This window comes from Streptopelia decaocto (assembly GCF_964273445.1).
Source record: "Streptopelia decaocto genome assembly, chromosome: Z".
NCBI classification, from domain to species: Eukaryota; Metazoa; Chordata; class Aves; order Columbiformes; family Columbidae; genus Streptopelia; species Streptopelia decaocto.
The window spans coordinates 27,233,094-27,256,664 of record NC_138657.1 but is presented as its reverse complement, the minus strand read 5'-3'; the positions used below and the strand labels follow the sequence as shown (position 1 = coordinate 27,256,664).

Below are 23,571 nucleotides of genomic sequence, written 5' to 3'. Positions count from 1 at the left end.
TCGGCGGCCTCGAAGGTGCAAACGGGGCGACCCCGGGATGACACCCCGCAGGCAGACCACTCCCCCAGGCAAACACCCCCTTCCTAACTTTGTGTATGTGCTGGTTTTGTAGGTGTGTGTGTTTTTATTTTTATTTTGGTTTGGTTTTGTTTTTTTTTAGATACTCTTGGGGCTTTTGTATGAGGGTATTTATTTTAAATAACCGTGTCCTCTCCCCTCCCGCCCTCTTCAGTGCCCCGGGGCGCCGCAGCCTGCGCGGTGTCCCCCACCGCCCCCCAAGCTCCCAGCGCTGCGGGAGGAGCGTTCCCGCCCCGCCGAGCGGCGGCCCGGCTGCTCCTGCAATCATCAACCGGCGGGAGGAGGCGGCACCTGCCCGCCCCGGCCCCGCGGCCCCTCCGGCGGCAGCAGGAGAGGCGACAGCCCCTTGCCGCGGCGGGGGGACGGGGGCCATGGCCGGCTGCTGCCTCTCCGCTGAGGAAAAGGAGTCGCAGCGCATCAGCGCGGAGATCGAGCGGCAGCTGCGCCGGGACAAGCGGGACGCCCGCCGGGAGCTGAAGCTGCTGCTGCTGGGTGAGTGCGGGGCTGCCGCCGCCCGACCGACACCGCGTCCCGGCGGGCTCTGCTGCCGGCTTGGACGCTCCTGCCGGTGCAGGCAGCGGCTCGTGTGAAGTTTCAGCCGGCACTGCGTGTGTGCGGCAGGGCTGCGGACGAGCGGCAGATTTTCACGGCCCTGTGTGCGTAGTGTTGCTGCTGGGGGGGGAACGTGCCCAGGCACCGTGAGGAGGCCACGGTGTTACGTACGGTGATGCTGCAGAGTGAAAGATAACTCTAAGCTCAGGAAACGGTTTTTAAATGCCTTACGCTGACGTGTGGCCTGTCCCGCGTCGGGGGGAGCACGGTGGTTCTTGTCACTGGTGTCCCCGGCATCGTGTTGAAGGGTTCCTGGTGCGGAGCCAGGAGAGGCAGTACAGCCTGCCCGGCCCTGCCTGCCTACCTGGCTTCGGAGTGATGCTCCTGGAGTATCGTTTCCTTCATTAACCACTTCTTCAATGAGTGCCGTTTTGCTGGTGGTATTATAATTAAGCTTGGCGGTGAGAGCTGTAGTGCAGCTGAAGTTGACAGCTCTAAGTCTTTCTAGCGGTTGCTGCTCCACTCATATGCCAAACATACCTACGATAGCGTTCCTGCTGCTCCGATACTGGCTGGGGGGGAAACTGAGCCCACAGAGAACAAGCTGACAGAGAACAAGAAACTTGAAACCATTTCATACAAAATCTGAAACTGAGCTGATGCAGCCTCATTCTGTGGAGGATTTACTTTTCTGCTTGTGCCTGAACTGCTTGATGCAGAAACTCTCAGGCGTGCATGCCCCTCATGTGAGAACAGCTTCTCTTGCTGTAACCAGTGACAGAGAAGACTATGTCTGTAGTGCCCTGAGTTGGTGAGCTAGTGCTGGCGTGTACTAGTGCCAACACTCGCTTGCTAGAGGCTTTGCCTTCCTCTCTGCTGCAGGCAGGTCATCATACAGCAGCTTGCATAAGGTATCCCACCAAATAACGAACCAGGCCTCCAACAGTAGGTTTTTACGAAGACTGAACAAAATCATACATCAGAAACCACATTTAAACAGAGTGCTCGCAACAGTGAGTTACAAAATTATTTTAATGTGAAACTGATTTAAAAAAAAATCAAAACCCAAAATACTGACTCACCCTCAGTGTCAAGTGTGTGGTTTGCTATTGCCTTCATCTGTTACCTGTGTAGAAATCTGTGGCTGACTAATGCAATAGTCTAAAGTGATGCCTGTTGGTTTTTGCAGTGAGTATTTATAAGAAATAAGAATTGTCTGTTAAAAAACTCCACTAGTGCAATGTTTTATATATGCTGCCAATGTCTTGAAAGACTGGAAAGGAACTTTTATGCCAATTAACTTTTCTTCAGTATAATACTCTACCTTTAAGCAATTTAACAGTGTTTACTGTTTTTACACTTCTGCCTCAGTTTGCTTTTGGTATATCACATACTGTGCGATGTTGCTTTGCTTGAACTGAAAACACTGTGTGTTTTTTTCTATATTCATTTACTGGCTTTACAAGGAAAACAGGTGAACATAAGAACAGTTAGCTTTGTTTTGAAAAACATAGGATGAACTATGCCCCCCAACAAAAAAACTTACATTATCACTGTTTTTTCTTATTGAAGTAATTGTAAAACACACTATCTCCAGCTATATACAGCAGTGTAAAGCTGTGATTATTGTACGTTGTGCACAACAGTTGAAAGAATCGTTGGACAAGTTGGCTCTTTGAACATAAAGCAGGACATAAAAATATTTATGGTTTGGAGTCAAGCATAATTTTATAGGTTTCTGAACAAGAAATAGCAGATTTTTAGTGTGATTTTAATAAAGGATACAGGAAAGTAAATGGAAAGATAGAACATAGTAGGCAAATTATGACCTGCTGCATCTAAAAATTGAGTGTGTATATCTTTGTATCAAAGATCAGATGAAACTTTCAACTGAGGATGATGTCCTTAGGTAATTCTTGACTACATTCCTGTGAACAGATGGGTCAATGTTGTCCAGTCATGGTGGGGAGAATCCATGGATGACCAGCCCTGAGAGGCTTTGTGTTATTTAGATGGAAACATTTTTCATAGCAATCTCAAAGAAGTGCTTTTGGCTAGCTCAAGACTTAAGTTTGATGCAGAAATTAGAGTGAAATCCCCTGTATCTATTAGCCATGAAGTAAAATGAGGCTTTGTTTTGGGGGCAAACCTGTCCATTAGAATATTTGATGCCAAGTTTTAAACTTGGCATCATGTTTACAACATGCTTACAACATGATGGTTGTAAAGCGACTGTCATGTTATAACTTTAAAGGGCAAAAGTAAGTTTGACTAGTGTCTGTGTTCATCTGCTGGTTCTTGTTGCACCACAGTCAGCTTCTCTTTCTTTAAAAATCTCTTCATTTGCTTGTTGAAGTGCCAAACCATCAAGGAAAACCTCAGGTGGAACAATAATATTAATCACTCATGCAAAATGACTGAAACCTCTTGAAGAAGCAGTATGCTTTCAGAGAGGAGGCCTTTTCAAAGCATTCATCTGTGGCAGTCCTCATGGGTCTTCGTGGAATAACAAGCCTTTTTTGAAACTAGCTGTTCCAATAAACACAATAAATCTTCATTGTGACTTACATCAGACATTACCAGTATATGTAATACTCTAAGAAGGGTAACGTGGTTATGCTAGTAATTAAGGTGTTTTACTGAATATGGATGTAAACATGTATGTCTAGATATTGCAGTTGCACTTTGGAAAGTACAATATGAAGCATGTAGTTCTGTTCACTGGGAAGTAAAAATATATATTCTTTTCCTGGTGAATTCTGCAGTTCCTTTAGTCTTTTACATGATAGGAAAAAAGGTGGTTACTCTCCCTGAGCCACATGGGGGTTCTGAGTTTTCAGCAAATCTTAGTGAATTCCTCTTCTGTGCCTTTTTCCAGCATCCTTCTACCATCCACAGCATTTTGTGGCAGGAGATGGTCTGCTTACTTGTGTTCTGTGTCAAACACCGTGTCCTTTTGTTTTAGATTGGCCTATTCCTCTTGTGTAAAACCTCTCAATATTTGATTTGAAAGGGACAGCAGACTGTCAGTGCCTGTTCACCCATGCCCATGCCTCCACTGGTTTTACAGACCTGTTTTATCCCTCTTCAGCCATATGTTTTCCAAGTTGAAACAAATAACGGATTTTTTTTTCTTCACTGTGTCCATGCACAGCAGCGGTGTGCTAAGGGGTGTATAATACGTTTTGAAATCTTGATTCTTCTTGAAAAATATACTTGGAACTGCATTATTTTATTTTTTTCTTTAAAACATTGATTTTCATTGTTACCCTTGAATATGTGTTCCCTACTCTCTTTTTTTTTTCCCTTTTTATTTCTTTTGCTTTTCTTTTTCTCCTTTCTTCTTTCTTTCATTTTCTTTTTATTCTCTTCTCTCCCGTCCCATCAAATCCATCAAGGTTGCCCTCTTGACAGTGGTTACAGACTTAGAGTTCCTTAGTACTGAGATGTTTTGCAGAATGGACCCCATTGCAGGCATTATGGGTTCCTAGATAAAGACCCCATGAAAACCCCCTAATTAAAAGGGATTTGTTACTGGGAGAAGTACGCATTTTTTAAAAACAGAACAAACAAACAACTTAATGGCTAAGGATAAATGTATTCTTTTCCTGATTGCTTACTAGAAGACGTAAGAGTTTGTAAATAAATATTTAAATTATGATTGTGAATAAAACTTCAGTGTAAAACCTCTAAGCATGGAGGATATGAGAATGCTTCTTATGAACACATTAACATCAGGCTGTGAACTGTGTGGGTAAGCTCAGGTGGTCCTGCTGAAGGCCCTGTGAGGCCATCTCAAGTGGAGTTTCTTCTGGCTTGCAGCATTGTAATGGCTGGGTGTGGAACGGGTCATGTTTGACAGGCAGGTTCAGTTCTCAGTGATAAACCATGTTAAGACAGAACAATTACTCTTCCTAGGGGTTGTATAATGGAGAGAGATGCATTTTAAGAAGTGATACGAAGATGGTAGACTGGTAGTACACTGAGTCCTGATTGGAAGTAGGAAAACCTCCAACCAGACTGGACTATGACAGATTTCAGTGGAATAAGATTTCACTTTTGATAGACATGCTGTTGTATGCCTCCGTTTTCTCTTAAACACCTGGAAAAGTTTGCGTTGATCATATCACATGTGCGTTGTCTATGAACCACATTTTATTTTCCTTTCTCTCTAATTTTAGGCCATGTTTTGGCAAGGAGAAGGAGCAGAAAATAAAACTAGGATTTACCGAAAGCTTTGCTGTCATGCATGGGATACTGTAGTTGCTTAATAATTTTCCCATTTAAAACATAAGGTTAACGAAATCGTGAAGCTCTAAGACTGTATTATGTGACACAATCATTTGTTTCGGAGTTTCTAAGATAGTAAAGGAACCAACAAGCACTGCTTTTTGCCTTTGTCCTATAACACATTTAGAGGAGAAAGTGAGCACAAGCGTGCAGTTTCTGACTGGCTTCTGTTTGTGGGAGGAAGTCTTGTGGAAGCTCATCTGATTCTGAGGATTGGACAATGGTCTGAAATACGTGATGGAGACCCCCCGTGGGAATTTTTTCATGATAAGAACAATCAGTCATTAGAATAAGCTCCCCAGGGAAGCGGTAGATTCCCCAGCATTGGGCACTTTGAAGATCCAGCTGAACAGCGTGTTGGGCCATCTTGTCTGGACTGTGCTTTTGCCAAAAAAGTTTGGACCAGATGATCCCTGTGGCCTCTTCCAACCTGGTATTCTATGATTCTGTGATCTGTCTTCCCAGTTATTGCAAAAAAGAATGAGTTTCTAAACATACTCAGCTACAACCTAGTATGAAACAGTCCAGTTTTACATATTCACTTATAGATGGGTGTGTGGACAGAAGCACTGCATTGGACCAGGAGCTTCCATACAGGTAGATGAAGCACTTAGTGGCATTCGTTGCAGTAGCAAGGCTTATCTTTGGACCTGTTGTTTCCTTGAAAGAAGTCATTACATTTCTGCAGGAAGCAAAAATAGACCTCTCTGAGAACAGGAAAGTTCTAGATGTATCAGTACCATTGATTTTTTTATGGCACTGGGCAGGCTGGCATTCATGGATGTGGTAAAATACAACTTATTATTTTGAGTAGTGGCATAGGAATAAGAAACCTGTCTATGACAAAACCGATTTGGATTTGCACAAGACGGAAAGATATGGAGAAAGGAAATACATCCATATCAGTCTAGTGATGGTGGAGTCCATCTTACCAAAGTCTTTACTAGATATGTCTGTGTTAATCTAAAGCAGCAGACTGTATAAATTAATCCAAAATAAATACCTTTGGATTTCATATAAGCTCAAAGAGGCAAGACTGAGCCTCTAGAGTAAATAGGATTTTTTCTCAGTGCACTAATGGCTTTACATCTTCGTTCATTGGTTTTCTGCTATAGCTCTAGCTGGGTTATAACTGCCAGAAATGTTTTACTCTTCCATTTTGAATGTGGTTTTCATGCATCATTTTTATTACTCTCAGTACCCAGATCTGTCTGTGGTGAATGAAAGGCTGATGAAAACCTTAAGGGCTGAGACAGAGCTGAGTTAATCAGTGAGCGTGACTGTACCTGGACCCATGTGGGTGTTGGAGGGCACAGTCAAGGCATGTTAGCTGTGCAACTCCATAAAGCTTTGCAAATACAGATGTGAGGTCACCTGCTGCTGTCCCTCAGCTCCTCACAGTTAAGTGGCTCTTGATTTAACTTCTGGGGATATGTGCACTAGAGGAGTGCTTATATCCTGAGTCATGAGGGTATCTGATAGTGATTCCTTGTTTTTCTGCAGCCTTCTCCTCCAAGCTGTCTGTCTGCATTTGCCAAACATACTTAGTACATCTGTGTTGGCTTCTGTGAAGAGATTCTGTAGAAAACAAAGGAATCCCTCTGCTATCCACCCGGTAAATTTGTTCTTTTTGTTTCTTATCTGTTTGAAAATTAATACCAAGAAGAAATAGTGTAAAACTGATCTAACTTGAATAGATGCAAACAGAGAAGGCTATCTTAGCTTGAAGAATAATATTTTGACATGAATGTGGTTAATTCTTTTTCATTTTGTTTTAGTGGTTTGCCAACACAGGATTCCCAAAACTGACTCTAGAGAAAGTTGATGCCGTGAGAAAGTGCTGGTTATGTGTTGAGATTCTGATTGTTTACTATGGTTTCTAAGACTAAATGAAATAATCCATTTCTATATAAGCAAATATTTGATACAAATCAATTTCAGTAGCTACAGTCTTCATCATGGTAGGCAGTTGTACAATATTTATAAACTGTTTGGATTGTGCATGGCTGACTGGCATCCTGAAGTCCAGAGATAACGTAAACATGTGTGAGAACAGCTCTATCAATGTACAAATACATCTTCATTCTTAATTCTTTCTGAATCACATTACAAATAGTTGGATCAAGGCAGCATCCTTACATAAATTAGAAGAAATGTGCTTTAATACTGAGCACTTGATTTTGCAGGGCTGAAGGTAGACAGATCCCTTGATAAATATGCTGGGTGGCAAAACCCATCCTAATTTACAACAAGTAACTCAAGTCTTTCCTCAGATTTTTACCCCTTCAGTATGTGTGTCAAGACAATAACTTTCGTTGAACTGATTATGTTTCTGAGAAAGGTATGTTGAAGCTATCAAATGATAATTTGTGAATTTTCTCCGTGTACCTTAAAACAGCCTTTCTTCAAATAGAAGAGTTTAAATTTTTCTTTTGACATTATCATTGTGCAATTTTAAATGCTTTAAGGATTGTATTAAGATAATATTCTTTCATTTGGAAGCTTAGCAAAATGATCATTAAATGCCAGTGCTTTGTGCCAAAAGCATTTTTTTGTCTTTACTGAATATTGGTTGAAAATGGCAGTTATTTTCCAACTCCAGTATTCTCTGTGCTTCATGGTGGGAGGATTTAACTGTTGTTGTTTCTGGTTGATGCCATTATCATCAGAACTTTTTTTTTTTTAATGTTCAAAGGGATAGCATGTACTTGACAACTAGTAGGAGCTCTGAGATAAAACAAGCACAGTGTTTTGAGGAGGAAAAAGATCACATGGTTTTGTTGATTTTGATTTTGTATTATCTGGTATACAAAACCCATGAGACATTACTCTGGGAGGGGAGAGATTATTAGTGAAGAAATGAGGACATGATCTGCTGAGAATGTTTTGCAACCTGTAAGGTCCCAAAAAGGTAATCCATTCAAAGGAATAAAGTGGCATCCCTGCAATTTGTCTATAAAGTGACATGTTACTGTTGACCATTTTGACTTTTTGGTACACTGTTTTCTGAGAAAGCTAATGTTCATTCTTCAGGTTCCCTGAAGAAAACAATGGAACAGAATAAGGGAGAAAAAAGGGAGAAAAAGCCTATTTTTTTTTTTCTCTCTGTGACTGCTATCATAAAGGAAGATAATTGATTTTTTTCATTTAATCCTATCTGGCCTTGTTTCCAAACAAATTAATAGCATAATAGGCAAGACAAATTAGAATTTTCTGAAATCATTGTTTTACTTAAAATGAAGGTTAATGAGTAGTATAATGTAATCATCTTTACCTTTCTGAAAGAGAAAGAATGAAGAAATGAACAATTATATTTTTATGATAATGCTAGTAAATATTCTGTTAACTGTTAAGTGATTCTTGTTAGGATTGCCTTGGGATTACTTTCTGTTGCTGTATTTGCTGGGTTGTTCTTTGTATAAGTTACTTAGTTTGCCTAATATTAGTGGAAAGAAGTAAATTGAGTAGTATATTTTTCTGCTTTGAAACCAAAATACAGAGTCTAGCTTAAAACAGGCTCTCAGGAATCCACAGCTCCCCTGTTACACAGGAACACTGTGCGTGAGGTACTGGGCACTGAGCTAACATGAACCACCGCTGGGAGCTTAGACATTGCAAGCTTTGATTTTGAATTACTGAGGAACTACAACTTAAAACCCAAGGCTGACTCTTGGTTGGATTTCCCTCTGAGCAGCAGTGGCTGGGCGAACTCAGCAATAAATGGTTTTGTTTGGACAAAGCAAACCCAGAAGTGCATACATTCCTTTTATTTAATTGGCTGTGAGTCATACAGACTTTGCTATGGCTTCAGTACTAACCCTTTCCAAATGAGTGACCTGTTTGACTGTTCAAGTATATTAATAAATCGTCCTGCAATAGCACAGTCATTTTTTTTGCTCATGCAGTTTAACTAGATCTGATAAAATGGTGATTTTCTGTTTTTTAATGATCTTACAATATTATATAAATATTATAAAATTATTATAATATTAATAATTATATCTAGCTGGCTAGTTTCCCTTTTACGTCCAGAATAACTTTGTACAGGGGAAAGCACCCAAAGAAGGCAAGGACCACAGTATGCTACTCCTTTACTTTGTTTTCAGGGCTTAATGGTGGCTGTACCACATCTTTACTGATTCATTGTTATTATTAAGCACACCTTTTCTCAAAAAAAAATCTTTAGCGAAGTCTCTCATGTGTCATCAAGTCACTTTTTTACCCCACTACCTAAGCAGAAAACCTCTCCAAGTAATAGATGTTGATTTTATATCTAGCAAGTGCTGATGCATGACAGATTACTGTTTAGCTTCCACTTGAGTATGAGAATCATATAAAGCCATTACTAATTTTATTCCTTTTTGATTTGTAAGAGCAGATGGTCGACTGAACCGAACAATTCCTTCTGAATGAGTGCTTCTATTGGAAAGAATAAACCATAAAAACTAAAATAGTGTCCTGGGAAATAGTTTAGCTCTAGGTTATGAAGTGAAATGTTAAACACAAGCTTTAGTTATTATGCTTTCCTTTTAACTTTCTGTGTATCACTTCCAGGTCTAACGATTTCCTCCACTGATTAAAGCAAGTGAGATAATTTTTTATGAGGAGTAGCACAGAAATGGATGCCGCAAGATCTTTTAGTTTAAAATGTGCCTTCAAAGCTCTTGAGGTTGACTTTACCACTTCCTAACATTGTAAATATACTGTGTTTAATTTAATATCTTTAATTTGGATAGTCACCTAAGCATGCAGCTTCATTTGCAAACATCAAAAAGGGATGAAAACTCATTTGGAATTTGTTTTCCAGTAGATGTAGATACAGCTTTCTTTGCATGAAGAATGCAGGTTGTATTATCTAGCATGTTGGAAGTTTACCATGACTATGTTACTTTTTTCTGGCTTTGGTTTGTTTTAATGTATTTTTAAAAATAATTCAACTCATTTGAACTTAATTTAAAATCTGTTGCATGTAGCTATGGAGCTGCCCTTGCAAAGTTAAGCTTTTGGATCAGCATTGTTGAAGGAGAAAATTCTGGAAAATTTTTTTAAACTGTTTGGGGTCAGACACCAAATATTTCTAATTATGGTACTTTACAAATGTATGTGAATGTTTTCTACTTCAGTGGTATTAAGAGTTCCTTTTAGGCTTCTTTTGGAGGAATTGGTCAACTTGCTGATGTGTCCTGAAGGCTCTTGGTAGCCCAATTGTTTATAACACTGAACACTGAGAAGGCTTGCTTGAAACATGTTTTTGAGTTTCTGCTCAGAAGGATTCACTCATATCTGACAGTATGTAATGTTGTGCAGTGTGCCACTTTCAATATGCCAAAAACAAAGTTAAAAATTGATTCAAGTAAATAAAATCTCATTCTGAAATTACAATCAGATTATAATAAAATGCATAGGAAAGAAATTACTGGTAAATAACAGATAACTACTAATCCATTTAACCCAAGTACTTTCCTGTTTTCAGTCAGCAAATTGATCTAGCCTGTGATTTAAAGGGCTCTGAATATAAAATTTTGATTTATTTGTTTAGCAGATTACCAAAAAGAAAAAAGTGAAAAATTAGGTGGCATTGATAACTTTTATCACTAAGTTTCCATTCTTTCCATTCTCTATCATATTTAATAACATGATATTATTATGGTAGTATAATAGTAGTAACTCACAAACTTTTTAAAATATATTTTAAAGTTTGTGTTAAGTGGCCTTTGGGCTGTCTTGTATCTTAATGCTTTTCTGCAGATTCTATGTTTTCCCTCACATCTGCTGCATGTATAAAATTTTGTGTAAATTTAGATCAAGATTCTGTACATATAGATTTATTCGCAGTATTTCTTGAAAGAGTAAACTAACTTTTCAGTATGACTAACAGTTTGTGGTTTTCTACCCTTACCCTTTTCCACTTCTCAGGTACATTGCTTGATGCTTCACTGTTGACTGCATCTCTTTGTTTCTTTCTTAAATAGGGACATTAACCTGCTTTTACTTATCTCAAGTGTTGTGAAGACTTCCATCAGTTCTTAGGGAATGTAGTCTGGAATGTCAGCGCTAAAAGTACCGCAAGATACAGTTAAAAGATGAATGTGCCATCAGAATCATAGAATTGTATTACAGTTTCTTGGATGTTCCAGTTTCCACTGCTGTGTAGAACGATAACTGCAGCATAGGAAACTTTGGAATTATTTTCCTTCACTTCGTTTTGAAAATTTTTCACCGATACCTGGGTTGAAAGCAGCTCAGAGAGGGAGCACCGTACACTTAAAACATACACACTTAAAGCATGCATTATCAAAAGTAGTGTGAAAAAAATGTTAAATGGTAAAAAATATAATTATGTAGTATTTTTCCAATCTCTGCTTAGCACATGTTTCAGATATGTTAAAGCTATGGGGTTTTGTCCAAAAAAAGAAGGAAAAAGGAACAAGATTTGATAACGTGTTTAATGTGTTTAGTATCTGATTTCTTTTCGGTTTTGTTTTAGGAGAATTAAATTTGACGCCTCTTTAACTCAAGTAGTACAAATTAAGTATACATGTCCCTAAACAAAAATCAGAACATCAGACCGTCTTAATTAGCTGTGATTTAGCTGTTCACAAATGTCCTTTTAAAAAGGTGTTTTCCAATTGATTGCATAGTTGCTGTTTTGTACAGCTCTTTCAATATACTCATCATATGAAATATTATATGAAATTATACGAAATATATATGATTAACTTTGTTTAGATAGTGTTCTGAACTGTAAACAGGAGAATAACCTGTGCCTGAAAATTAATTGCTACTTTTTTTTTTTTTTTCTTTTTTCTGTTAGTGGCTGGGTATCATAGGCTTTGCTGTCTGAACATAGTTTCTTTTGCTGGTAGTTGTGGTGAGTTCATGTGTACTTTAAATTAAACTCAAATTCATTTATTTGAAATATATTTACACTGCTTCTATGTAACCTGCATTTTTACTGGCCCAAGCCTGTAGTTACGAGAAATGTTGTAATAAAAATGAAGTTCTGCATCTATGGTAAGAATCAGTTCTTTCAATATGAAAGCACATTGTGTGTTTTTCATTTCACCAGAGGCAGAAATTGTGTGAATGATAATGTGGGAGATAATGCAGTCTGTCATATTGCATATTCACTTTCAGGCTTTCAAGCACTGATGCTCTTTCTGTGGGCAGAGCTCTTGGTAGGTAATGCAGGATTCTCTCTTGAAAACTATCCTTTTCATATGATTAGGATTATAGGCTGTTTTCTACAGCGGTGGCACAGATAAGCAGATCTTTGTGAAACCCCTTGTGCCCAGTAATGCTGATGTTCTTTATGATTACCTTCTCTCATCATTATGGAATTTCAATGTGATTGTGTTAGGAAGTTGGATTTAGCTTATGGAATTGTTTTATGAAACAGTATTCCAACTTTCTAAGAGAAAATTGAGTGTGCTTGTCATGAATACTAAATATGAGTTAATAAAACTTCCTTAAAGTTCAGGAATACATTGACTACTTCGTCATTGGAATTCTTTTGGGCTCCTCAGTAATAATGCTTATCAGTACTGAAATAACCATTTCTACTATGAAAGTATTAGTTTAATGATGACACTTTCTCAATGTTGAGCTAGAGCTGAAATATTAATAGCTTATTGGAAATACTTTCATTTGCTATCTTCAAACTGAAGGTGTTCCATGGAAGAAAACTTTTTTGTAATATAATATTTAAATAAACAGAAATAATTAGTTTCTATATTTATTAGATACGTGTCAATGTTTTGTGGTTCCACTGCTAGTTCCCAGTCTCCTGTAGTTAATTTCCTGTATATGTGATTACTTTTCCTAGGGCTTGTTCTTGTCCTCATCTTTTACCAAAAAGAGCATTAGAACTTTATCTAGAGCATTCTGGAAATCTCTGTAGTTAGCCACTGTTTGGGAATTGCATGGAACAGTAACTGAAGAGCAAAACACTAAATAAATACAAATATAGATCACAAAATAAGCCTTAAAAAAAAACCAAAACAGAACAAAACAAAAACAAGAAAACAAGCCACAACTTAAAAGTAAATACGTTTTGGACCTAAGTATTTCCAAGGTAATTGTGCCAAGTGCTTATCCATAATCATAATATATAATTTAAAAAACAACTTAGTTCCCAACCTGATGTATTTTCTTTGGTAGAAGAGGCTGAACAATTCATTTTAGCCCTTAGGACATATCCATTTCACAGTTCCTAGCTTTGGGTTTGAAATGAGAATGTGTTTTGTATAAAAACATGGCATTCATTACCCAAGCAGGAAGCTTTTATACTTAGCTTTGTTTTATCGTTACTTCACAATTGGAAAGCCATGTGTCAGGATGCGTTTTTTCTGAGGCAGCACCTTCGGTAACACTGTGCTATGTAACACTCGAGCGGGAGCTGGTATCTCTTACTTGACAGACACATAGGGGTCCTAATTTCCAGTTGAAATTCTTAAATGACAGTATAATGGATGTCAAGGAGTTTGCAAACCTGTGTTTGAGAGGAGTTCCTCCCAGTTGCACAGTGCAGAGATGCCAGACCTTTACTCTTCGTGCGTATCAGTGTACCATAGGTTTTTCATTCTTGCCATCTGCATGTGCACAGTCATCCCCCAGCACAGGTGTATCAGCAGGTTGCTCTAAAATGGCACCTGAATAGTCAAATTCTTATTGCTAAGAGAAAGAAGAAGGGGAGTGAACGTGCTGCTTAGAGTTACGAGCTGACCTGAGCACTGGCAGTCTGTCCCTGAGATTAAATTGGTCATAATTTCCCATGTGAAAGAATTGAGACCAGTTCTTTTAGGTTAGAGCTGCCTGCTGCCCCGTCCCACCACGTGGGTTTAGGGATGAGTTAACTCTGAATGTGGCACGTGCCACGTCTCACCAGGTGAGATCAGGTGTAAGTTAACTCTGGGTATTTCTACACGATAAGGCAAAGTGAATAACAGACAATCACTCAAGAGGTCCAATTCCATTATGAATTTGCTAAAAGCACTTGCTGGAATACAAATTACAGCAATTAGTGACTTGGCAAGAGTGTGTTATTATATTACAAAACAAGACTTCAGCAGCAGTTATGATGTTACCTTTATATGTTCAAGAAGAAGGAAAAGAGAGAGAGAAGGAAAACTAAGGTATCAGAGAGAAAGAAAGAGAGAGAGAGAGGATAAGATATCAGTGCTCCACAGGTCAATCAGTCCTGCAACGTCCTCTGGCGGGAGGTGGATGTGTTGAAGATTTCACTTCACACACCACCACCTCCTGTGATGTGTGAGGTTGTTTTATAACCCAGTTCATTTACATGTGAGATAGGAGAGGGCGATTCATCTCCTCCCTCTGCTCTTCATGCTAATTAGGAAGACTCTTCTGGAAATGGGTCTGGGGTCTTCACACTAGGGGAAAATTCACAGTACTGACCAGAAGTGAGTTGTTTTGCCTGTCAGGTGTAGCTGTTAGTTTGAGGTTTCTTCGGTAATTGGTTGTCCAACAGAAGGTTCATCTCTTATCATCCCAATTAGACTATGCGGTCTTTACAGCAGCACTGTTAATTGCCTCTATCTTAAAGATCTATTTTTCATTTCACAAAACCCTGGGAAAGAAAAGACAAGGTGTCTGCCTCCACAGCCATCTATCTTTTCTGACCAAAGTATCAAAAACTAGATATTTAAGGCATAACATCATTCTTTGCCTTAATTGGGATGGGGGGAGTGCTTAAAGGTTGTCACTTCTGCCATCCTGTTACTGCATGAGGCAGCGGTTTCAAACCTTTGTTCTTGTCTTGAAATTGTTCACATACTGAAACTCTAGATAGGCGAGTTAAAGCCAGATCTGACAGATTTGAAAATATGTGTTCTATGTAATGCCAGCAGGCCTAGTGAAACTTACGGGAATTTAGATATTATTCAGGTGACACAACAGCTTTTTTTACTTCAGGGTGCATTATTTACAACAAAAGGAGTCATTTAATGGATATGTTTTTAAAGGGCAGCTATTTCTTAGAAAATTGTTGTTCATTTTAACATATCATAGTCTGTTATTGTACTCAGGGCAAAGTATGATGTTGAGTACTTTTAAACTTAATGCAGCAGAAATATCATGAGATGTACTTATCTCTGTAAAAATACAAAAATGTAGTTTTGAATTTGATATATTTTATTTTGCACTGTTATGTCTTGATTTTTATTCTTGCTTTTTATCAATGCAGTCTTCAACAATGTTTAGTTTCTTAATCCCTCACACTTTAAATCCTGCAATTCTTATCAGCTACTTGTTTTTAATACCTAGATGTTTGAAAATCCAAGTTTAAGAGCTGAGAATGATAAACAATGGGTCTTGTGGGGATTGCATGTTACTAAATGTTTTTATCTGGCTATGTGGAGAAACAGCTGTTGCTCTGTGACATGCAGATTAAACTGAGTAGCCTGCTTAGTACTTGCAGGTCTTTTTTTATTCCTAATTATGTATGTAAAGTATTTCACACTTTTGAGGTTGTATCTGAAGTGGGGGTACTTTAAACACAAGACAGTATTTCTTGTGTTTAGAGGATTGATAGAAGTATGATGATAATGGCAAGAGACTGCTGGTATGGTATTTCACTGGCATGTTTCAAACCTTAATTCAGATGTGTTTTAATTATGGACTATGAAACCAAATGAGAGAAGGAGATTGTGTATTGATGCTATTAGCATCTAGAGTAAAGATTGCGTAATCTCATTGTAGAGGTCTAACGTTTTGCTGCATTGGAACAGATTAGGACACCATAATATGTATCACCTTCTCGGGAAAATGCGGTGTGTATGATCCATATACTGTTGTGTGAGCCTATTTGTGAATTGTTATTTTCTGGAAGAAGTAATTGGATTTTTGGAGCTCAGCACAGTAACATCTGCTGTAATTGGTCTGTGGTTTTGATCAGTTTTGACAGTTTTCATCAGCGCCAGTCTCAAGGAGATTAGTAAGTGAATTTTATCCTAAATGTATGATCTGTGTAAGTCTATACCTAGCATCTGTTAAAGCAGTTTAATGGCATCCACTGTGCTGAGTATGCTTTGGAACTGAGGTGCAATCCCTAGCTAAGATCTGTTTTGCCTAGTAGTTTACCATTGCCAGGAGTAATTGTGTGGCTATATGTTGGAATAAAGTACATATTTCATCACTTTTTGCTTTGTAAAACTCATCTGTCCAAGAGTTATTTGTTTACCTATGCAATTCAGGGAGATGTGTGGAGATATTTTTTCATGGTCGTGTGTTGCAAATATGTAATTCAAGAACTGTTCTTAAGTGTCAAGAAGACCTTTGGTAACAGTAGAAATATTTGCAGAAACTCCTATGAAGGCTACTTTGATTAGATGAAATGATTGTAACTCAGGTTACTCAGAAGCTACAGAAAACCTCTGCTTTAGACTTCAGTATTAGTATGATTTTTCTCAGAACAATTTTGCTTGACTGCCTTTTTGAAGGCTTCTCCTTGATGATGGCTGTTTATTGATGGGCCACCAATTAAACCATTTCTGCCTCCCTGGCAAATGGCTGCAGAAGTAATCTTTACCCAATTTATCTTGTCTCTTAAATTGTTACTTCGCTATTTATGTGTTACTTGTGCATGTGGAGTAATGTTTTGTAGTTTTTTCTTAAGTGGTGTGCATAATGTATATTGAAAAGCTTAGCAGTAGACTTGTTATATGTAATACTGCAAACCATGACCTCTAGATCTGAGTTATTGTGATTTCCTTAGGAGGATTAAAGCTCTGCATTTCAGGAACACTGAGTTATTCTCCTCTTTGTTTCTTTGATAAGATACATCCTTTTGTGCTCTGTTTAATGCAATAAATAAATAAATAAATAGAAATAAGTTTAATACTCAGGAAAGAAAATATTAACACATTGACATATTATTATAGCCTCTGGGGGCCAGGATATAAAAGATAATTCTATTGGTCCTTTTACGCTTTTTTGGGGGAGGAGTTGGGGCCATCTCTATTGCTTTGCCCTTTGAGTTCAAATGTTAATAATAACTGTTCAGTTTCAGGTTACAGTGGTTTTGATTAAGCTCATGACCCCAAATGCTGTTAAGTTTTTTGCCAGTTTACATGGATATGTATAATTGTATTTCAGATGGATTTATATTATTGTATTTGCATATTACTGGATACAGTCACCTTTTAAAGTCCCATCAGAAATTTGTAATAGTCTCTTCTACTTAAAATCTTTTGAGAAGTTCTTCAGACACCTGAGTAACCCTGAGAAACAGTTCTCTTTCATAATATAGCTGTATTTCTTGGCTAAGGTGTAAGTTTGCACAACATCCTCTACGTCAGTATTAATCTTGGTATCCACATAATAAAGACAAGTGTTCCATGAGGGCTTTCAGCTATTAAAATTAAGCTTAAGAATAGTTCAGTATTAGTAGCTAGTTTTTAGTTCTTATTTAGGTTACTAGCATTAAACTCTGAATTCTGTATATTAGCTATACCCTACAAGACCTTGGCTTCTTTGACGTTTGGCAATGGTTGTAGGTTCAAAGCCTAAGTCTGAACTTAAAAGTCGAACCTAAAACACACTGGATAACTATGTGCTTGGTGTTAGAAGCTTTGGAAACTTAAGCCTGAGGAAAGGATGATAAGTGTTAACTAGATGTGTACACATGTTATATAATTTGACACTTTAGTGATCAGACTTGCCATCATGGCAGTACCTGTTGGGATGTAAATCTAAAATGGTCTTCTGTGTAAATGGTAAGGGATACTATAAGTGGTCACAGATGGTTGGGCAGGCACACATCAGCATGTGCTTCTGGCTTCTTAGGGAAACGAGAGTCATTGTCGAGGAGCTACAGTAGCAAATGACTGTAGCTAATGTCAGATCCACTGCAAAAGCTCTGGTCTTGATACCTACATGCCCATAGAGTCTCATCAAAAGATTGCAGGACATTACTCAGTGAACACTAGCTGGGAATTGGTTGCGTCTAGTAAGTTACACCATTCTGGATCTGATCTGCTGCAGTACTATGTTGGGACCTGGTTCATTAGGTGCAGTTATGTGGTCCTCTGAGACTGGGAAAATATTTTGGTCTCAAACCAAGGCTTTTGGAGATAGAGGCAGGAGGTTGGACAATCGTGTTCCTTAGAGTTGTATTTATTTTAATAGCTCCCTGAAAATAGCAAAACTAGGAATGATAGGATTTTCACCAGCCTAAATTAATTGACTTTCTTCTTTCCCTTGCTACGCTCTAGAATTTTATTAAGGTATAGGTCTTGTTTGGACACTTTTCCTAGGTAACCTCATAGAAATGAAGGCATGACAGAAAAGGCACTTGCATATGTATAATTGTATGTATTGTGTGTATGTATACACACACAGCACTCAACCTCTAACAGTGGGTGCTGGTCTTGGGAGCTTCTCTCTTAGAAGCTGTGTATTTATAACCAAAGTAATTAACTTCAACAATGTCCTACACTTTCAAAAAGTGGTTGGATATCTTGCTTGTGTATAGTAAATAAGTTGCCACACTGAAACCACAAACAGACATGGGCTGCGTTCGTGTGTTCTGACGCCAAGGCTTGAACTGCAGTAAGGAAATCACTAGGTTTCATGTTAAAAACCAGGAAAAAGCACTCATTTTTAAAGCAGATTTTGCAAGGATTTATTATTGCTATTTCTAAAGCTTTCTGTAGCTCAATGCACAAGGCTATACTCATGAGCTCGCATGCAAAATTGTAATGGTGTACGAAGCTCACGGTTGTAAATAATGTCTGTCATCCTGTGATGTTAAAGTTTGAAGCTACATAAGGTAAGCCTCAGAGTTTGCTTCTGTCTGTGTTAATGTGTTGTGAGTACGGATTTATCCCCATTCACCCGCTCTTTCCCCATAGTATTTAAAAAATAAACCTGTGGAGCTGCTGATTCAGGGAGAACAAAAAAGTGGAGGACGAGGAGAGTCTTTATAATTGGCAGTTAAGATTAATATGTTGGGGTTTGGGTTGGTTGCTTTTTGTTTGGTCATTTTTTTGACTACCCACAAAGTTTGTTTCTGACAGTCCATAATCTTACTGGAAGACTCCAAAATACCTACCTGCTATCTTTTCTGATATAAAGCCAGTACTTTGTGCCTTTTTTGGCCAGTAGTAACTAAATGATATGGCTAATAAAAAAAATCTGTAGGAGAATAATAAAATTTGATTCATTGTTTATCAGCAATTTGATAAGCAATCTAATAAAAGTTCTTTGGCTTTTGTAAATACTTAGGTATTCTCCTCTTGAAATGGGAATTTGTATATTTTCTCAGAGTTATATGTAACTGTTCAAAACAGAGTCCTGCATTCCTTGTATGGGGCCATGATGGCAGCTGGAATTGGTGTTCTCTCTTTTTGGGAGTGAAAGAAAATGTAACTATGGCAACAGCAAATTTGCCTCCTTATGTCCAGTGGTAGTAAAAGGTCCAACTAATGAAGGATAACACCAGAAAATATTTTAGAGAAACAATTTTCTATTTCTGTATTTGAGCAATATGTTATTGGATCATACAGGGTGGGAGAGTAATGAGTAATTTATGGTAGGTTGTTCGGTTGGTTGGGGTTTTTTTTGTTGTTTTATTTTTTGGAAAGTAACTTTAGGCAAGAAGACTTTGGGTGCTAAATTGCTCAGATCGCTCAGAAGCACATAGAGTCCATCCTCCATAGGTAAAAAAAAGAGAGTGATCCTGGTAGGCTGTTAAATTTTGGTGAGAAACAAGTGCTATTCTAAGCGAGTGCCTACTATATCAATCTGTGGATGTTTATAAGATGACCTGGTGAAACTTTTATGTAGTTCTGAGGAAGTGTTGATAGATTTGTGTTTGGACTAGGCCTCAAATTGATCTTTTGATAAAGTTCAAAGTGTGTGAATGTTGAGTGCTGCTGATCTCCCACTTTGGCTTTTTGTCTGATGAGTAACTTGGGGTTTTGTTTTTGTCCTGTGTATCACAGGACTTGTCCAAATACCCCCACCCCTTCTCTTGGTTTTGTGCCAAATATACATGCAAAAGGTTGATGTTGAGCTCTGCGGTTGCCATTTTCATGTTGCTGAAGTAGTTTATATTTCACTGGCCCTGTGCGTACCAGAGCTGAAACCCTTTGAAATACTTCTTAAAGTCAGAGCTGGTCAAACTTTTATTCTAAGAGAATAAGGATGCCTGCTCTGTGTGAAGTTTTTACTTTCCTTACATAGTGACGCAGAAGTACATTATGGTTTCTGACTTCAAATCTGGTTTCCAAATTCTCCCCTGTCTTCATAGCTGATTTAATTATTGTGGAGAATGTAAGCAGTGAGCATGACATTTAAGTGTCTTGATTGCTTTTTGCCTGGGTTTTGGAAAGATCTGCTCCCAGCACTGCTGGAAGGACATGGAGGAGCTCTTTTGACAAATCTAACCCTGGTTATGGATGCAAAGTGTATAGCTGCTGCCTACAAAGTTTCTTGCAGGTGCTAGCTAGACTTCTTGGCCTGGACACATTCCTGTGCAATCTGTTCTAGGTGAACCTGCTTTAGCAGGTGGGTTGGACTAGATGATCTCCAGAGGTCCTTTCCAACCCAAACCATTCTGTGATTCTATGGGTTTGATTTGGTTTGTGTGTGTGTCATGGTTTTTTGTTTTGTTTTAAATTTTGTGGGTTTTTTTTTTGTTTGGTTGGGTTTTTTAAAATCCTTTTATTTGTAAGCACCTTTTTTACAACAGTGTAATTGTCATCAGCAGTTGGAATGGAAAATGGTTTTCATATGCTGCCACTCCAGTTTTGCCTCAATTTCAATGGCATCTGTAGCTATGTAAAGAACAATTTTCTCTCCTGCCGTGTTGAAAAAATTATTGATGTCTTCTTGAAATCTTTACTTGTAGCTAAAGAGAGCACATTATTCAGTGCAAGGTTCTGTTTCCTGATAATATTGGATTCCTTCTAAGATTTTCTCTCTGTCTTTAGTTTTAAAATAGTCAGGCAGAGTAGGTAAAGCAAGAAACAAGGATATGAAAGACTGAACATGTATTCAAAATCGCTCTATGATGTGGATAGGGGAGGACAGAGACGCACATAACGTTCTAGTGGTGGTAGCTTCCAAATGCCCTAGGAGCAGGGAGCTACTGCCACACTGCTACACTAGGCACAGTGGAGCTTATGTTTTTCTTGGCTCTTGCAGGCACAGGAGTGGGGGCTTGCCCTGCCAAGTGTCAAGGTTTTGCTGGTCAGCTTTACTTGCCATGTTTCAATACAATGCAAAAAGGTGGGTGTTGCTGTCACTGAACCTGTAGAAGAGGGAAGGGAAGTATAGAGAAGACTGATTTTTGGGGAAGAAAAAAAAGTGAGGGGTCATTGCATTGTGCTAAGCAAACTGAAAAGTGGTTTTGTGAAATGCAGTCATGTGCCTGCCAGCTTTAATAATTTCTTAGTTCTAAATGTTTTTAAAAAGTTTAGAAGTTGCTAAGTAGCTGCTGTGTAATGTCAAAAGCCATATGCTGTCCTTAATGAATACAAGCATATGAATTAGGGGCACAGGAGCTGTCCCTTCTGCCCGTGCCTTTCCATACCCCATGTCAGTGACTCCTTGAGCACTGGCACTCGGTTTTGACATGTCGGCTGTGACAATGCAGGGAAACAGTTCTGTTTCCCTAAGCAAATCCATGCATCGGGTATATTGGTTTTTGGAGGCTTCTGTCTCTAGAAGTCAGGTGTGGATTTCAGGAACTACGTTAACAACAGTGTTAATTGTTAGGATTTTTTTTTTTCTGCTGTTATTGAGAGTGTGGTTATTCAGCATTATAGGGATTTTATGATTAATTTGCAATCAGTTTCAAAGCGTTGGGATGAATGTTTGTGAGGAAAAAGTTTCTCCCACCACTAAGTATAAGAAATAATCGTCTTTCTTGCAGTTATTAAGGCTAACTCTGTACAGATTGTAGAAGAGGTGAAACTCAGAGAATGACTCATGTTGGCATTTGCTTATTTATGGTAGATGGTTTGGTTTGGCAGTTGTGTTTGCACTGGACCCATTCCTTTCACTAACAACTGGGTATAATCCAGCAAGACGAGAACATGTATTTGGAGTTCTTACTATATGATGGGTTTTTGTCCATTTTAAACAAGCTTTTTCTTGTGTTTAATTTTTGTTCCTGCTTGTTACAGTACTTCCTATTACACATACAACGCCAAGAATATAAACTGTTACTGGCATCATCTGGGACATCCTGTGGCAGTAAAAGATTTTCCATTAGGAAACTGTTTCACTGTTTCCTTGTATTTAGTACAAAAAGGGAGTTTTAAAATAAATTTAAAAGAATGTATGAAGTTTAAATTAAGATAATGCATTTCCATGCTTCAAGCTGGTTGTTACGTGTTTTGGGGATTTAGAAATCCAGGAAAATAAGGAAATCATTCAAAGATAAGATTAGAGTGTACCTGTTGTTCTTCTTCCTTGAACATGTGTTTGTTCTGTCAGATACATAGTCCCAGTGTAGCATAATGCAATGTGAAGCCTGGATTATCTCTGCAGCTCTTGTAGCCCTCAGAGATTTGCTTACTAGTGCGCAGCTACTTCGTCATTGCCAGCTGAAGGAAATGGAACAGACGGCACCCACGGAAAACGCAGGTTGCAGGCTGTCTGGCCCAGCCTGCTTCCCTGCAGAAAGGGAAGAAAGAGAAGGGTGTCTGAGAGGAAGCTGGGGCAGGATTAGGAAACCACGTATCAGTGCAGGAATGCTAGATGGTTTCTTGTAGCCTGTGTTGGTGTTGAGACAATTAAAAGGGATAAACTTCCGTTTGCTACAGTCAAAAGATAGAATTTGTTGACTTTTCAAGAAACATTCAATTTAGTGTGAATATTGCAGATAAAAATAACTATCAGATTTAGCTTTTCCAATAATGATTTTTATTGGCTCGTAGGTGAAAAGTGCAAGTTAACAGTCATTGGATGAGTTTGGGAGAAAGAGGGAAAGTGAGAAAAAAATCCCAGAAGCTTCAATAAGTGTAGCTCAAATGAATTCCCTAATATTATTTCTCTTGATTCTTAATATTCAGTAATAATTTAACCATGAAGGATAATTTTGAAATAAGCAAGCCTAGAGGAAAGTAGGGGAGCGTTGCTGTGCCACTGTATGCAGTTTGCTCAGGCCTATCTATTCTCTGCATGCTTGTCTCAATCTTCCTGTGTAAAACTTTTAATTCTGAACTATGTCAGCTTTATTTTCATTTTCATTTTCATTAAGCTATTCAGTAATGTGTCACTTAGATTCTCTTATTCACATAGTAATTTTCAGTTTTTTTAAAGAATATGAAGAATATTTAAAAATTAGTAACTCCTGGTCGGCATTGATATTCTCCTTAGTTTACTACTGGTGTTTTTTTTCACTTTTTGACTAGCTTTTCTGCATTGTATAGGAAATAATGCTGCAGTAGTGTAACTGCCAGCATTACAGGCAAAGGAGAGTGGTTTGGCAGGTTTTGTTTGTTTTGTTTTTCTTGTCACTGCAGCCAGCTGTAGTCCATCCAGAAAAGAGTGAGAGAGTTTTTCCAGTTCTGTTCAGGGGCTCAACACAGACTGTTTCCACAGCCCCACCATATTTTTTGCCTTTCACAGAAGTGGTGAGACTTGATGTTTTTGTCTGGGTGGTTTTCTTCTACCCACTTT

General features: G+C 38.4%; 1 protein-coding gene across 1 annotated transcript in view; it reads left to right on the top strand.

The window, feature by feature from the left end:
* Positions 1 to 449: 449 nt before the first annotated feature.
* The window catches only part of GNA14 (G protein subunit alpha 14), a gene marked incomplete at both ends in the record, with an annotated part of 78,741 nt that continues 55,619 nt past the window's right edge, over positions 450 to 23,571 (top strand). The window contains one exon of the mRNA XM_082074835.1: positions 450 to 570. Coding sequence (XP_081930961.1) covers positions 450 to 570 — 121 coding nt within the window. The remainder of the gene's footprint in view (positions 571 to 23,571) is intronic.